The 16,531-nt window shown below is 38.6% G+C and overlaps 1 protein-coding gene across 1 annotated transcript in view; it reads left to right on the top strand.

The window, feature by feature from the left end:
- Positions 1–16,531, top strand: part of ptprna (protein tyrosine phosphatase receptor type Na) — a 37,720-nt gene extending 21,189 nt beyond the window's left edge. The window contains exons 6-24 of the mRNA XM_059343412.1: positions 248–443; positions 634–786; positions 1,592–1,717; positions 2,533–2,567; positions 2,658–2,932; positions 4,077–4,163; positions 4,264–4,343; positions 4,551–4,615; positions 7,054–7,263; positions 8,333–8,599; positions 9,648–9,795; positions 9,897–9,970; positions 10,989–11,066; positions 11,245–11,364; positions 12,286–12,452; positions 14,128–14,181; positions 14,327–14,391; positions 15,559–15,632; positions 15,940–16,531. Of these exons, the coding sequence (XP_059199395.1) occupies positions 248–443; positions 634–786; positions 1,592–1,717; positions 2,533–2,567; positions 2,658–2,932; positions 4,077–4,163; positions 4,264–4,343; positions 4,551–4,615; positions 7,054–7,263; positions 8,333–8,599; positions 9,648–9,795; positions 9,897–9,970; positions 10,989–11,066; positions 11,245–11,364; positions 12,286–12,452; positions 14,128–14,181; positions 14,327–14,391; positions 15,559–15,632; positions 15,940–16,011 (2,346 nt within the window). The 3' untranslated portion in view covers positions 16,012–16,531. The remainder of the gene's footprint in view (positions 1–247; positions 444–633; positions 787–1,591; positions 1,718–2,532; positions 2,568–2,657; positions 2,933–4,076; positions 4,164–4,263; positions 4,344–4,550; positions 4,616–7,053; positions 7,264–8,332; positions 8,600–9,647; positions 9,796–9,896; positions 9,971–10,988; positions 11,067–11,244; positions 11,365–12,285; positions 12,453–14,127; positions 14,182–14,326; positions 14,392–15,558; positions 15,633–15,939) is intronic.

Here is a 16,531-nt window from a genome sequence, read left to right as displayed (position 1 = left end):
ACCAAAAAGGTTTACGTATGAAAAAAGTTGACAAACACGAAAACAAAGGACATTTTCACTATAATTTTAGTTAGTTTCAGTTAGTTTTGTAACCACAAAATACAGTTTCAGTTAGTTATCGTTTTTTTTTTTTAAAACTCTCGTTTTCATTTTTATTTCAGTTAACGAAAATGTTTTTTCAATTCTAGTTTTCGTTATTTCGTTAGTTTTCACAGTACTAAATTGGGTTAATGCTTCCTAACTGTAGCACAGATATCAAGATGACGTGGAGAGATCCCTGATGGGAGCAGGAGCCGGTTATGCCCGCCCCTCCTCGAGGTCACAGGCCAATCAGAGAGAGCGAGAACGTGACAGGCAGCTGCTACAGGAAGCCTTGTCTCTCTACCTGGCGTCTGCTCAGCCTTCTTATCGCCACAGAGGAGCAGCGTCCATGGCTCCTGCAGGTATTTTCTATTTTTCTAGAATAAAACAGAGAAGAAAAAAACTGCCCAAGAGAGATAAAAAACGTGAAATAACATTTTTGTCAGGCCAAAAAAAAGAATAAAACACTGCCGATGAGACTTTTTAAAGCTAATTCTTAAACAGAAATATTATATATAAACAGTAAGCCTAACCCTGTAATGGTCTGTGCAGGTCTGCCTTACTACGAGGACCTGGAGCTGGAGATACCAGTGGACTATGTGGATGACTACACCCTGGAGGAGAGAATTGGCACTGCTGGAAGACAACAAACTCCACAACATAAAAAAGTTCCTCAAGACATCAGCACTCTGTCTGGAAAAAATGGTGACTTGATTATACTCAAAATTAATCTACATCAGGGGTCTCAAACTCAAATTACCTGGGGGCCGCTGGAGGCAGTATCAAAATGACAAAAAAAAACACAAAAATACTTTTAAAAAAGACACAAAATGACAGAAAAAGACACAAAATGACCAAAAAAGACACAACATGACAAAAGAAGACACAAGATGACCAACAAATACACAGAATTACCTAAAAAGACACAAAATGATTTTAAAAAAGACACAAAATGACAGAAAAAACTAAATTACTTAAAAAAGAAACAAAATGACAGAAAAAAAGACACAAAATGACAGAAAAAAAGACACAAAATGACAGGGAAAAAAACTTTAAATTATATATAATATATAATTACTTTAAAAATAAATTATTATTGAAAAAAGACACAAAATTATTTAAAAAAGACACAAAATTACCAAAAAAAGACACAAAATTATTTTTAAAAAGACACAAAATTGCCAAAAAAAGACACAAAATTACCAAAAAAGTATTTGAAGGGACCTTCCACACACACCACGGTAAAGTGCCATTCATATAAAACTCACATTAAACTTTCATATCAAACTGGGGGCTACAAAATATCGTCACGAGAGCCGTGTTTGAGTTTGAGACCCCTGATCTACATGATGTAACAGATCAATTCTTCACAATAAATGTAAAGAAATCCTTCCAGATTTAGCTGTGGGCGTATTAACATGTTGTGCATATAGAGAACAACAGAAGATAATCTAACTGAACATCTAAACTGGAGAAGCTAAGATAATCTAACTGTGCTGCTGTGTGTCAGACGGCCTGCTGCAGAGGATGTCAGGAGTCCTGCAGCGGTACGGGGTGGACCCCCGAGAGCTGAGCCAGGAGCAGCTCTACAAGCTGGCCCTCATCCTGCAGCTGATGCAGGCTCAAGAGAAACCAGGTAAGCTTCACTCATTTCAATTACAATTAAATATTAAACTTACTAGGGCTGGGAGATATGGACCAAAAGTCATATCCCGATATATTTAGGCTGAATATCGATATACGATATATGTCCTGATATTTTTTTAAGGTTTGAAAAGTGCTTGGATTTTGGATAAAGTGCTTGAAAATGCTTGACATTTCTTACTGTATTTCTCTTGCAATCTGCCTATAGATAATCACATGTTCAATGAAAAAAAAAAATTTAATATTGAGATTATCAAACTTAGCAAATAAGTACTCATCTAAAACATGCAACTTACAACTGTTTTAAGATACTGGAAAAGCTTGAAAATGGAAGAAGTGCTTGAATTTGACCACTCAGAAAGTGTATGAACCTTGTATATACACTACTGGTCAAAAGTTTTAGAACACCCCAACATTTCCAGAATTTTATTGAAAATGATGCAGTTTAATGTCTCAGTGTACTCTGAAATTAATGCATAGATCAAACAAACAATTGAAGTTTAAAAAAAAATCATAGAATCAATTTAGCCTTTCAAGGCTTGATCAACCTCCATTGCTGCAGAACTGCTTTAAGTTGTTAACCCATGTCTTGTTCTGAAATTCTGAAATGTACATTATTTTTTTAGTTTTGGTCAACCTTACCTTTTTATTTCTCTGGCAGTTCACCACTTACCTTTGTACCCTTTCAAGCTGTTCATTGGAAAAACTGGAAAAATTGGGGTGTTCTAAAACTTTTGACCAGTAGTGTGTATATTTTTTTTATTGTAATGTTTGTTTAAAATTATTCGTTTGTTTTTCTGAACACAGATCCAATTGAGAAAGACCTGATCACCCTCAAAGAGGTACAGAATATCAGCATCATTATCAGCAGTGTACACAAGAAGCAATCCTACACTTTATTGCTGACAGCTGTTCTATCATTCCCTCTGTAGATGCAGCTGTTTAAAACAGACAGTGTGCCCCAGAAGCCGGAGAAGCCGGCCCCTGTTGCCCATGCTGCCCCTGTTGCCGGCCCCCCTGCTGCCCCCTCCTCCGCCTCAGTCCCAGCTCCGCCTGCAGCTAAGAGCTCCATCCTGCCTCCTTCTGCCTCCAAGCCTCCGCAGGTCGCTCCTGCTGAAGCCGGACCAGGCTTGAAGGAGCATGGTCTGCCTCTGGCTGAGGGGACGGGAGCCAAGGAGGAGTACGGGTACATAGTCACCAACCAGAGGTCAGCACCCGGTCAATAAGCTCTGATTATGTAGATAAACATGTCACAGCTATGGAAGCCCTGATGTACCGGAGTGTGTTGCATTCACTTGAAAAAGAAAAAAAAAAACTTTGGTTTTTCTGAGTAATTTATTTTTTGGTTGGTTTTTCGGGGTAATTATTTCTTTTAATTAGGGTTTTTTTCCTGTTTTTCCTTCTAATTTTTTTTTTGTTTTTTGGGGTAATTTTTTTATTTCGAAAATCCCGCGACAACATCCAACCTGCAAGTGACTCCCGTGGATCTATGGTGCCTCCTGTCCCGCACATCTATACAGTATGCCCCATCTTCAACTTTCTACCGTAGCGGGTCAATAAAGGTCAGGTACCCAGTGTCTTAGACCCAGATCAAAGTTAAACTTGATTAAACTAAACAGTCATGTTTGCTTCCATTAAATCAAGCTCTCAATAAAGGAATGAATGCGTCTATTGTTGCTCTCTAAAAAGTGAAAATAAAATTATCCTGGAAAAACAGGAGGGAAAGAAGTACTGCGAAAAACAGAAAAAAAATTACCCTGAAAAACAGGAGGGAAAAAATTACTGCAAAAAATAGAAAAAAAAATTGTCAGAAAAATAGGAAAAAAAATTACCCTGAAAAAAAAAAATATATATATATATATATATATATATATATATATATATTCAGAAAAATAGGGCAAAAATTACCTCGAAAACCCCCCCAAAAAATTGTCAGAAAAACTGAAAAAAAATTACCCCGAAAAAAAGGAGGGACAAAATTAATCTGAAAAATAGGGGAAAAAAATTAGCCTGAAAAACAGAAAAAAATGTGTCCGAAAAACTAAAAACAATTACCCCGAAAAAAAGGAGTGAAAAAAAATTACCCCTAAAAATAGAAAAAAAAATGTCAGAAAAATAGGGGAAAAAATTACCCCGAAACCCCCCCCCCCCCCAAAAAAAGTCTGAAAAACTGAAAAAAAAATTACCCTGAAAAACAGGAGGGGAAAATTAGTCTGAAAAATATGGGAAAAAATTTGCCAGAAAAACAGAAAAACATTTTTTTCTTTGGAATGCAATATGCTTCCGTACTGATGGACAAGTGAGAGAAAACAACATGTTGACATGTAAATAATGAAGTTTTTCATCCACAGTCCTCTGGGTTTATATGATGGAGTGAAGCTGTTGGAGCTGCTGGCTAATAAGATCCACCTGACCACCAGCAGCTTTATCAACATCAGGTAGCGCCTCCTTTATCTGTGTCACTTTTACTATTTTACTCTAAACAATAAGAAGAGTTTTGACAGTGAGGTGTGTGTCCCGGTGGTTGTGTGTCTGCAGCGTGGTCGGCCCGGCGCTGACGTTCCGGCTCCGCCAGAATGAACACAACATGACGGCTGCAGAGGTGGCTGCTAAAGCTGGTGAGGCTCAAAAACACACACACACACACACACACACACACACTAACACCTAACAGCCCACGCATACACACAGGCACGGAGTGGAAAGAGTGTGGGCGCAGCGTACTGTCGCTTTCATAGTTTTTTTTTCCCTCATATATTATTTCACCAAACTGGCATTTTTCTCACATCCATAATAAAATGTTTTTTTTTTCCTCACTCCAACAGTTTCTGAGAAGAACTTCCTGGAGTCGGAGACAGGCCTGAAGATCGTACAGACTGGTGTGGGAGAGGTACTTAACACTCACATACACACACACACTGGCTCAGATTTCCTTTGTAACCCCTCCTATCAGTAACATATGGAGCGGTTGTCAAGGCAACACAGATATAATCACTGCTCTGTATTCCTTACCATTTATTCATTTATGGCCCCTGGCTCGACAGATGATAAGACTTTCTATTGTCTCATTAGACGAACCAGCAGCTCATTACTGTTGTTTCTATGGATGCACCTGACTTCATTTGTGGCTGTTTTTTACACTTATGGAGGGTTTTGCTTCTGTAACATAATCTGGACATGTTAAAGGGATAGTTTGGGTTTTTTTAAAGTGGGGTTGTATAATGCATTTACACCATGGGTCTCAAACTTGCGGCCCGTGGGCCAATTGCAGCCCTTGTGACAATATTTTGTGGCCCCCACCTTGATATGAAAGTTTAATGTGAGTTTTATATGAATGGCACTTTACCGTGTTTTGTGTGGAAGGTCCCTTTAATTACTTTTTTGGGGGTCTTTTTTTAATAATTTTGTGTCTGTTTTGGTAATTCTGTGTATTTTTTTGTCATTTTGTGTTTGTTTGTTTTGTCAATTTGTGTCTTTTTGTGTGTTTTTCAAGTAATATAGTTTTTTTTTCAAAAAAATTGAACTATATTGATATATGCGATATGGTCTAATTCCATATCACATTTAAAAATATATTGATATATTTTTTATATCGATATATTGCCCAGCCCTAGCACTATCTATTATATTTAAAGGTGTTTCTTGGAAGCTTGTTTTTAGACACACCTTTTTGCAGTGTACAGGCAGAATGAAAATCATTCAGTTAGTTGGAATACCATGAAACACCAAGGTGCTGATGAAGTAAAAAGTGTAATAAGAAAAATGGCTTTACAAGCCCTGTACTGTACTCTGCCACAGCACAGAAACAGGCAGTTCATCTATCTCAGTTCTAGGACTTGTTTTCACCCTCCACTACTCTCTCCGTGCTCTGTGAGTGTGTGTTAGTGTGTGTAAACCTCTGTTAGTGTGTGTGGGAGCTTGTCTGTGTGTGTTAGTGTGTGTTAGTGTGTGTGGGAGCTTGTCTGTGTGTGTAAACCTCTGTTAGTCTGTGCCACCTGGAGGCCAAGTGGCCAGAACAAATCAGAGAGTGTACACCTCATAACAGCCACCATCTCACTTGTTGCCATGGTGCTTCAGCCCCCCACTGAGGCTCCCAGATCCCAGGTGCTATGGCAACAGTCACAGGTGTCATTAACCTCGTTATTTCCTTCAGTCAAAGAGCTCGACCCCCCTCTCCCCCGCGCGCTCTGAATCACTGCTGGCAGCATAAACTTTGTGTATAATGGATCAAAAATGAAATTAGACCGAATATCTGTATAACACACACACGCACGCACATGCACACACACACATGCACACACAGGGAAACATGCATGGACACACACACACACATACACGGACACACACACACACACACACATACATACACACACACTTACATGGGGACACACACACACACACACACACACACACGGATACATGCATGCACACACACACACATATATACACACACACTTACATGGGGACACACACACGCACACACGGATACACACATGCACACACACACACACAGGGACACACACGCACACACACATACATACAGACACACTTACACTGATACACCCACACACGCACACACATACACATACACACACACACACACACACACATACACGGACACACACACGCACACACACACACACACACACACACACACACACACACTGACTGAGTTCAGGGCTGCAGATAATAATGTGATTGTTCTGCCAATACATTAATGGAACAGTTCTGTTAATTCTGATTCATTTATTAACAGATTCAGTTGATCTCTTTTAGAGCAGATCAAAATCCTTTTTAGTTAGAGCACCTGATTGAGAAATGAATCCAGGGGAGACACTCCAGGTAAATAGGGTAATTTATTTACTTATAGATATCACCATGAAACGTCCCCAGTTGGTTCCTTAGATTAAGACAATATTAAATAATAGAAAAAAGCATAAAAAAAAGACAAAATAGCCCAAAACTAAAGAGGTGCTATGACACACTGAGCCAATGTAAACCTGTACACGGTTCACTGATCTCCACTGAGCCTCTGCTGTCTTTTTAACGACTCTGTGGTTCAAACTACCTCGACTTCTCACTCCTCCGTCTTTAAAACTCAAAGTCAACCTCCCTGTGAGAGCGCCTCGCTGTCACGTACAGTTACTTAGAAACAAACGTGTTGTTAAGATGAAGCCAGTGACCTTTGGATCCAGTGGTGAGGGCAGATTCCCCGGGGCAGCCTGGCTGGAAACAACACTTTGATAATAATATGTTTTCTTTGTGTTCCTTCCCGACTTGTACATATATGACTCACCGCCGCTCTTTATGCTGTCTGTTTTCTCCCAGAGGACGGATGCACGGGGTCTCCCTCAGGTGAGCAGGGTCTCCCCGGGCTCCAGTGGAACAGTCATCACGCTGGCCTCCATGGCGGTGGTGGGGGGCCTGCTGGTGTTGGCCATGGCTGTGGCTTGTCTCAGGCACTACGCTCAGCAGGTGGCTAATGGGAAGCTGGGCCTGGGGCCAGAGGGAGGAGCTGAAACACACTTTGACTACCAGGTGAGGCAGCATAGCAAGATCCAGTCCATTTTATATCAGAATCAGAATCAGAATCGCCTTTATTGTCATTGCACAGAGTAAAAAAGTATTAGGACGACGAAATTAGCCATCAACCCGTCCAAACAAATACATAAGATACATACAATATGACAAAGGGGTGACAGGACAGGGAAACAAGATGAAAAAAAAAGAAATATATACAGTCATGGAAAAAAATATTAGACCACCCTTATTTTTCTTCACTTTCTTGTTCATTTAATGCCTGGTACAACTAAAGGTTCATTTGTTTGGACAAATATAATGATAACAACAAAAATAGCTCATAATAGTTTCCATGGTTTTCTTGATAATGATTTTGGTTATTATCAAGAAAACCATGGAAAATGTCTAGATATCAGCTCTTGAATTAAACTTTTAGCTATTTATAGGGAGCTATTTTTGTTGTTTTCATTATATTTGTCCAAACAAATGTACCTTTAGTTGTACCAGGCATTAAAATGAACAAGAAATTAAAGAAAACAAGGGTGGTCTCACAATTTTTTCCATGACTGTTATTCCTCAGAGGTTTTGTTTGTTTATTTTCACCTTGGTGTCAATGTCTCAGTGCTATAAAAGATACAAAACATTTAAAGGTTACAGTTACAAGACCTTTTAATCCATTGGCCGTAGTTTTTCATATTGTATATTACATACTGTGTGTCATAAACCTGGCTCTAGGTGATGACAAAAACCGTGAAGAGACACAAAATGCCAATAAGTTAAGTGTTTTATTACCAAAAGCATATACATTCATGGAAAAATGATTAGACCACCCTTGTTTTCTTCAATTTCTTGTTCATTTTAATGCCTGGTACAACTAAAGGTCCATTTGTTTGGACAAATATAATGATAACAACAAAAATAGCTCATAAGAGTTTAATTGAAGAGCTGATATCTAGACATTTAACATGGTTTTCTTTATAATAACCAAAATAATTATCAAGAAAACCATGGAAAAAGGCCATTTTTCTGCATAAACCTCTTAATTCATTGCTTGTCTGTATTTTGATTGTGATTAATTTCCCTTCAGGAGCTTTGTCGGCAGCACATGGCGTCCAAATCCTCCTTGTGTCGCCAGGACTGTGTTGGCGTGGGAACCAGCGGCATGGCGGGCTCCGCCATCGGCACCGGTGCTGGAGGAAGAAGGGGGACGGACACGTCCCGCGTCAGCAGCGTGTCCTCCCAGTTCAGCGACGGTCCCCAGCACAGCCCGTCCTCCACCCACAGCTCCACCCCGTCCTGGAGCGAAGAGCCGGCCCAGTCCAACATGGACATCTCCACCGGACACATGATACTGGTGAGTTAACCAGGGTGGAGAGAAAATGTAGCTACAAAGTCCAGCTTCTCCTTGCCAGTATTAATAACCACACTGCAAAAACTGAAATCTAAGTAAGATTAAATATCTTAGATTGAGGGGATTTATGCTTATTTTAGAACCTGGTCTCACAGGAATCCGTGAAATAGCCACGGATTCGCTTAACTCAAAATCTGTGAAATAGCCACGGAATAACTAAAATTTCCGTGAAACTGACACGGATTTCGCTACAGCTCAGTTTATATGTCATACAACCTTCCTTTTTCTCCTTCTTTCATTGGTGGGCTCTCCCAGACTCCCCCTCTACCAATATGTATTATTAAACATGAGATATGGTTTGCACCCATTAGGTGATCATACTACTGTGTTTTTTTTGTTAGAGTGGGGTGAGGGCTAGATCTGTATCTTTGTAAACATGAGGTGAGGTGTGCACTGATAATCATACACTGTAGGGCTGCACAATTATGCCCAAAATGATAATCACGATTTTTTTAAATCAATTTTGTCATCACGAATATTAATCACGATTATTCATCATGTTAGGGAAAACATCAGTATTTTTATTGCACTACTTTTAAACAAACATTAGTGTCCGGTGCCTGTTGTAAACAAACAAAGATCGCCAAGTGAACACCTCCTGCAGCAGCAGCACATACACACTGTACTGCTACAGAGCTAACTGTTAGCCTGTTAGCAATTTGCAGATTGGACACTAAGGGGTTAACATCCCCTCCAGCTCCGCAGCTGGGAAAGACTGCTGCAGGAGGACTGTGCCGCTTCGACTCGTTCTTACTCTTCTTAACGAGCCGCCGGCCCCGCAGCTCGTTAAGAAGAGTAGGAACGATGATCATTACACGTGTTACGTAGGTTTAGACCAGCACTTATTGCGACGCCTACAACTTGTGCAAAATGCTGCTGCTTGTCTTTTAACAGCGAACGTGAACTTGATCTTGACCTTACTGATTTTTGCCTTATTGATAACACACTCTATTGGATTAAATGCATACACTGTTTTATAATATTTCCTCAGGCGTACATGGAGGATCACCTGCGTAATAAGGACCGTCTCCAGAGGGAGTGGGAGGCTCTGTGTTCCTACCAGGCTGATCCCAGTTCAGTGGCTGTGGCTCAGACCCCCAACAACATGGATAAAAACCGACACGCTGAGTCCCTCCCCTGTGAGTTCAGCAATGTGTCACCGTGATCAGCATCAATTATAGATCGCATCGCTTCGTCATCCATCCAGTGACTCATCCATGACTCCTGCTTTCTCTTACAGACGATCACACTCGGGTGAAGCTGAAGACTGAAGTGAACCCCAATAAACAAGATTACATCAACGCCAGCTTTATCGTAAGAATCCTTCAAAGAATCTAACTAACGAATACTGTATGTGATGATATATAATGCTGTGGAAAATCTTAATAGACGACAAGAGTTTCTTAGTAAGACAGCCCTGTGCAGGATTTAATGAAGTATCTAAAAACAGATACCATACTCAAGACACACAAACAGGTCCTTGTTCCAAACAGCAACTGCGTAGTTTTCCTTTTTCTGTTACTATTATACCTAATGTTCGTGCGTAAGGTCTCATGAATTCCTGTTTTTATTCCAAATGGTGCAGTGGGATTTCCTAACTCAGAGCTGCTCCTAACTGCTGTATGTCTGAAATTTTAATACATCTTCAAATTAATCTACAACAATAATAATTGTCGGTTCGATACTTGGTAATTTATCCCTTTATACAATACTTTATACTTCCATTACAGCGGTGTGCTTTAGCCCATTTTTGCTGCATTACTGTGAATATGTTGATATAGTTTACCAAAATATTAAATATATATGTTTAGGAGGTTTCATTTAGTTGTAGCAGGTCATTACAATGTTTTTATTTCTATATTAAATGTATATTGGTTGTGAAACTGGACCAATGCAACATTTTCCCCAAAAAAATAATGTATCGTATGTATAGAGAGAGAGAGAGAGAGTTAGTGAGTAATTGTGTTAAATATTCATCATCTCAGTATTGACCAGTTAGACCAGTGTAATCAGGATTATGATTTTTGCCAAAATCAAGATCCCTAAAATATTATAGCAATTTTTTTTGTGTCTTCCAGTTACATTCTTGTCTTTTCAATGTGCAAATTCCAAAGCCGGTCTCTTATATATATATATATATATATATATATATATATATATAATACGAACACTTGAACACTTGATTCAAGTCTAGTTTGTAAAACTCAATCATTTGTCAAGAAAAGATCTTGAATATTCTGCATGTATTTCTGTTATGAGAATATATTGCTCCCTTCCAATAACTCAAATCTATTTGAGAAGAAACCCTTTCTTTTCCTTTTTGAACCCACAGTTTGACCACGACCCTCGCCAGCCGGCCTACATCGCCACACAGGGACCCATGGCTCACACTGTCGCTGATTTCTGGCAGGTCAGTAAATCTTCCCTCTGTTCCTTTTTTTTTTTTACACCCCGTTTGGAGGATTAACTTGCTGTTTAGTGACAAATGACAATAACGGAGGCAATGGCACCATCCGGTCCATCTGCAGGAAATCTGCCCCGTTCCTCACAGATTGATTGTAATGTGACGCTGTCTCTCTGACTGACAGATGGTGTGGGAGAACGGCTGCACGGTGATCGTGATGATGACGGCTCTGGTGGAAGATGGAGAGAAACAGTGCGAGCGATACTGGCCTGACGAGGGCTCGTCCCTCTACCACATCTACGAGGTTAAATCACTGTCATAGCCTGCAGCTCTTTACAGTCAGCACAGTGGCTTTTTAATGGAATTATCACAACATTTTATTGTTAGGTTAGCATATTGTTACTCTCCAAATCAGGGGTTTCAAACTGAGTACCTGGGGGCCGCTGGAGCCGCTAACCAAAAAAAGCCACAAAATTACAAAAAAAAAACGCTGAATTACTAAAAAAGACACAAAATGACAAAAAAAGACACAGAATTACTTAAAAAAGACACAGAATTACTGGATGTAACCCTCGTATATGTTATATTATAATATATTTGAAAGAAGATTCAAAATCACATTTTATGTTGGACTAAAGGACTAAAAAAGACAAAAAATGACCAAAAAACCCACAAAATGACAAAAAAAAAAGACACAAAAAGACACAAAATGACTAAAAAAGACACAAAATGACATTAAAAAAAGACACAAAAAGAGAAGACAAAATGACCAAAAAAAACACAGAAGACACAAAATGACTAAAAAAGACACAAAATTACCAAAATTGTTACGCTAAACACACAACACACAAATAAAATCGAGTCCCACTAGAATAAAAACCCAAGTTGGATGACAGGATCACACAATCACAAGATCACATTTATGTTGTTTTTTCTTTGTTTCTTTTTGGTTCAAAATGTTGATTAAAAAATAAATAAATTATTATTAGGTCATATAAGTGAGGTTGTGCTGAAAAAAATATACCAACATGGACCTGCATACAGGCAGGATGAAAAGGATTCAGAAATGGACAAAATAGCCCAAAACTCCATAGAGTTAATAAACCACTGAACTATATGTTCACATTAATGTTTGTGTCTTGAAATGTTGAATCCATCCCTAAAGTCACCTTTTTACCTTCTACTCCTCCCTCCCTCTCCTTCTTTCCCTCTTTGTGTTCTCCAGGTGAACCTTGTGTCGGAGCACATCTGGTGTAAGGACTTCCTGGTGCGCAGCTTCTACCTGAAGAACGTCCAGACGCAGGAGACCAGAACCCTGACGCAGTTCCACCTGCTGAGCTGGCCGGCTGACGGCATCCCCACCTCCACACGGCCGCTGCTCGACTTCCGCAGGTAAGAAACGGCACAATTACACACACACACACACACACACACACACACACACACACAGACTATACTGCCCTACAAAGTCTAACTGCAGTAACTACGCAAAAGGTAAAACTGAGAAACGTTTTTTAACTGGCCAGCCAAATGGGTTACATGTAGATAAGTGATATGACACTTATTTCTACATGTATTGATGATGTCATTTATGAGCTCAAAAATCATGACGATTTATTTGATTATTATAGTTAACGAAAACTAACGAAATAACAAAAATTAGAATTGAAAAAACATTTTCGTTAACTGAAATAAAAATAAAAACAAGAGTTTTTAAAAAAACAATAACTAACTGAAAACTGTATTTTGTGGTTACAAAACTAACTAAAACTAACTAAAATTATAGTGGAAATGTCCTTAGTTTTTGTCTTTGTCTTTGTCTTTTTTTTAAGTAATTTCGTTTTTTCTGTCATTTTGTATCTTTTCTGGGTCATTTTGTGTCTTTTTTGGTAATTCTGTGTATTTTTTGTCATTTTGGGTCTTTTTTTGGTCATTTTGGGTCTTTTTTGGTCATTTTGATACTGCCTCCAGCGGGCCCCAGGTAATTTGAGTTTGAGACCCCTGATCTAGATAATATTTCCCTTTCAACTAAACATATAAGTTCTATTATTTTTATGTTTAAATTAGTATATACATCCAAAGCAGACTGTGCTAAGTGCAATTGCTGCTTTGGTTTTGAGTTGGATTTTGTGGTTTTTATATCATTATTTCTCTAAAATCAAGCAAAAATTGACATCTAAAACAAGATTAAACAAACATCAAGGAGTTCATTTTTAGTTATAACTCAATTTTGACCAAAAATGTAGTTACTGCAGTTAGACTTTATAGGGCGGTATAGCTTAAATCAAGTGATTTTGATGGTAAATGTCTTGTTTGTAGGCCAGTACACCCCCTTTGATTTCAACAGGTGCCACAAGATTCAGAAACTCTCACTAAGTAAAAGGGAAAAAGGAGCGAACAGGCTGTCAGGATGCAGAGTGTGTTGTGTCGCAGTGACTCACTGCTTCCCCGGGGGTTTGAATCCACCTGCTCGCCATCATCACAACCATCTTTTTTTCTGTGTTTCCAAGCGTCCCTGTCATTGTGCATGGCGTGCTCTCTAAACGTCAGACCCTATCCATCCTGTCGGCTCTCTCTCTCTCCCAGTGTGCAGGTTGATAGGTTTGTATTTTAACATCTCCCAGTGTCATTTTTGTGGTTTGCAGCTAGTACTCTGGCTCCAGTTGCATAGTCACAAAAATGAGCATTGGCAGGTGTGACTGGCTACTGCAGGAGGGACAGTGAATCTGTGGCTTCCTCTCCACCTATTCTTTCCTGTTTTTACCTCCTCATACTGCTTCTGTTTCTCCCCTTTTTACCTCATTCCTGATCTTAACCGTTTTCATCTCTCCATTCGTTTTTATTCCTACTTAACCACATTCTGCTTCTCCTCTCATTGCCTTTATAATTAAATCACAACCCAGAAGTGCCTGAAGCTGCAGTAGAAACAATAATACTTGTGCATGTATATTCATTGAGAAAAAGGTTAGTTGCGGTAACAAATTAATGATAAATCATTTATAATAAAGCTTGTTTCTGTTCTTTGTTCTCCTTTCTTTCTCTGCTGTCCCTTGTTTCTGCTTTTCAGGAAGGTGAATAAATGCTACAGAGGCCGTTCCTGCCCAATCATCGTTCACTGCGGGTAAAAAAAAAAAAAAAATCAAATGAGTGTCAGAGTTTGCAGAATTATACAATTTGAAGGATATGAACGATATGTGTTTGGAGGATTTGGCAGATTGAGATAAAACACTTTGGAGAATTACACATGTTTTCTTGTTATCCCTCAGTGATGGAACCAGCAGGACTGGCTCGTACATCCTTATTGACATGGTGCTGAACCGCATGGCCAAGGGTGAGTCACACACACACACACACACATTTTTTTTCATTATTCATTCATTCATTTTTTTCCAGTTGGCTTCTGTTTAAAAAAAAAAAATGTAAACTGTCAAAATGACCACACATATTTGTTTCAAGTTCAATTAATACATGTTGCTTCTATAGTGTGGGAGTAATTGTGCTAAATAATTATATATATAACATTTAATATATGTTTACTTGTGGAAGTGCAATAGTGTTAGAAAATAGTTGATCTAATTTATTAAATTCATTTTAATTTATTTATTAATTTATGTTATGTGTATATATATGTGTGTATATATATATGTGTGTGTGTGTGTGTGTGTGTGTGTGTGTATACATATATAATTTTTATTCTTTAATTAATTCCTTCTTTTTTTTCAGTTGGCTTCTGTTTAAAAAAAAAAATTCAAGTTGAATTAATGCATGTTGTTTCTATAGTCTGGGAGTAATTGTGCAAAATAATTACTATATCATTATTGAGCAAAATTATCTTGGTTATGTTTTTTTTAATTGCATGGGGCTTCCTAGGAGTGTTGCCTATTGTGGCCAGTAGAGGGTGCTATAGTCACATTTTAAGTTAAAAATTCAGTTTGAGACATTTGAATTATTCTTCTACATTAAACTATTAGATATTATGTTTGTTTTAGAAGTTGCCTGGTGTGCCAAGTTAGCTGAAAACCTTTAAAAAGTGTTGTAGTTTAATTTTGTTTCTAGAAATGACAGAAAACATTCTGTCTATAATCTTAAGGTTTATTAGTAACACTTTACAATAACCATAATTTATTAATAGTAAACAGATAGTTTATTAATGTTTAAGCAGCATATATTAATGTTTAACCAACTACATAATTTATAAATGGCAAATATATGATATATTAATGTAAGTTTATAGTTACTTTACCATTAAAACAAACAATTACATTTTATAAAGTTTATTAACAGTTTTAGTTGCACTCATTTGAACATTTTTTACACCATATTAAGAATGTTAATGATTTTGAAATGATTCATTGGTTGAAAACATTTTAAGATTAAATATGTATAGCACTTTGTAAGGTGTTATCAGTTTATTTCAGTGTTTCAAGCATTATTTTTGTTTTGAGCTTGAGTTGTCACAGTTACTTACTGTTTTTCCTGCTCCTGTTGTTATCTTTAGGAGTGAAGGAGATCGACATCGCAGCCACACTGGAGCACATCAGAGACCAGAGACCTGGTTTAGTCCGCACCAAGGTACCATTAAATCTGTCTTTGCACTATTTGAGCACTTTTACGGTGGATTTCCATCACGATCCACCTGTTTCCTAATAGTCAGGCAGCTTAGGACCAGATTTGATTACAATGGGGACACGCCGGATAAAAGCACCAAATTTTTTCCACATGCTCTCTATCACTATAGGTTTCAGTTTCAAAATTTGGTGCTTTTGTCCGACGTGTCCCCTTTATTTATCTAAGCCGCCTGACTACAATGTCCTATCTCTAACCACCCTTCTCACACTTTCACTCTCCCATTTCTTTCCTCCACCTCTCTCCTGATCAGGACCAGTTTGAGTTTGCACTGACAGCAGTAGCCGAGGAGGTGAACGCCATTTTAAAAGCCCTGCCACAGTGAGCTGAGGACGCAGTGAGGACAGGCACGCAGGAAGAAGAAGAACCCACCAGGACGCACTCCAACGATCCAGTCATGTTTGTCAGGCCATCACTGTAAATAAGAATTTGCTCCACAGCACTCGCAGCAGTTACTGCTCGTTTCCAGCATGCAGTATTTCACCATCTACTCATTCTCTGGGTTTTTAAATCTTTTTTGGAACTTCAATGATGTCTGGCAGGATGTAAATATGGACAGAAGATCAAATCTGTTCGCCAAAATGGCTGAAATTAGATCTTTGCCCTCTGAACAACAAAGAGTAAAAACTTGCATACACTGTGCCCCTTTCCATGTTAACTTTGAGTCTGAGAGGATAGAAAATACTTCTGTTGATGGTTATAATGACATTGTTTACTTATCTTACTGCCATCTGATTGACTCCCTTCTACTGGACATGATTACCTCCAGGGCCGGCTCTAGCCTATTTGGTGCCATGCACAACATGTGTGAAAAATTACCAATATCCATTTTTTTAGCTGAGTAG

This window comes from Centropristis striata, chromosome 10, assembly GCF_030273125.1.
Source record: "Centropristis striata isolate RG_2023a ecotype Rhode Island chromosome 10, C.striata_1.0, whole genome shotgun sequence".
Classification (NCBI taxonomy): domain Eukaryota; kingdom Metazoa; phylum Chordata; class Actinopteri; order Perciformes; family Serranidae; genus Centropristis; species Centropristis striata.
This window is presented reverse-complemented; position numbering and strand designations above follow the sequence as displayed.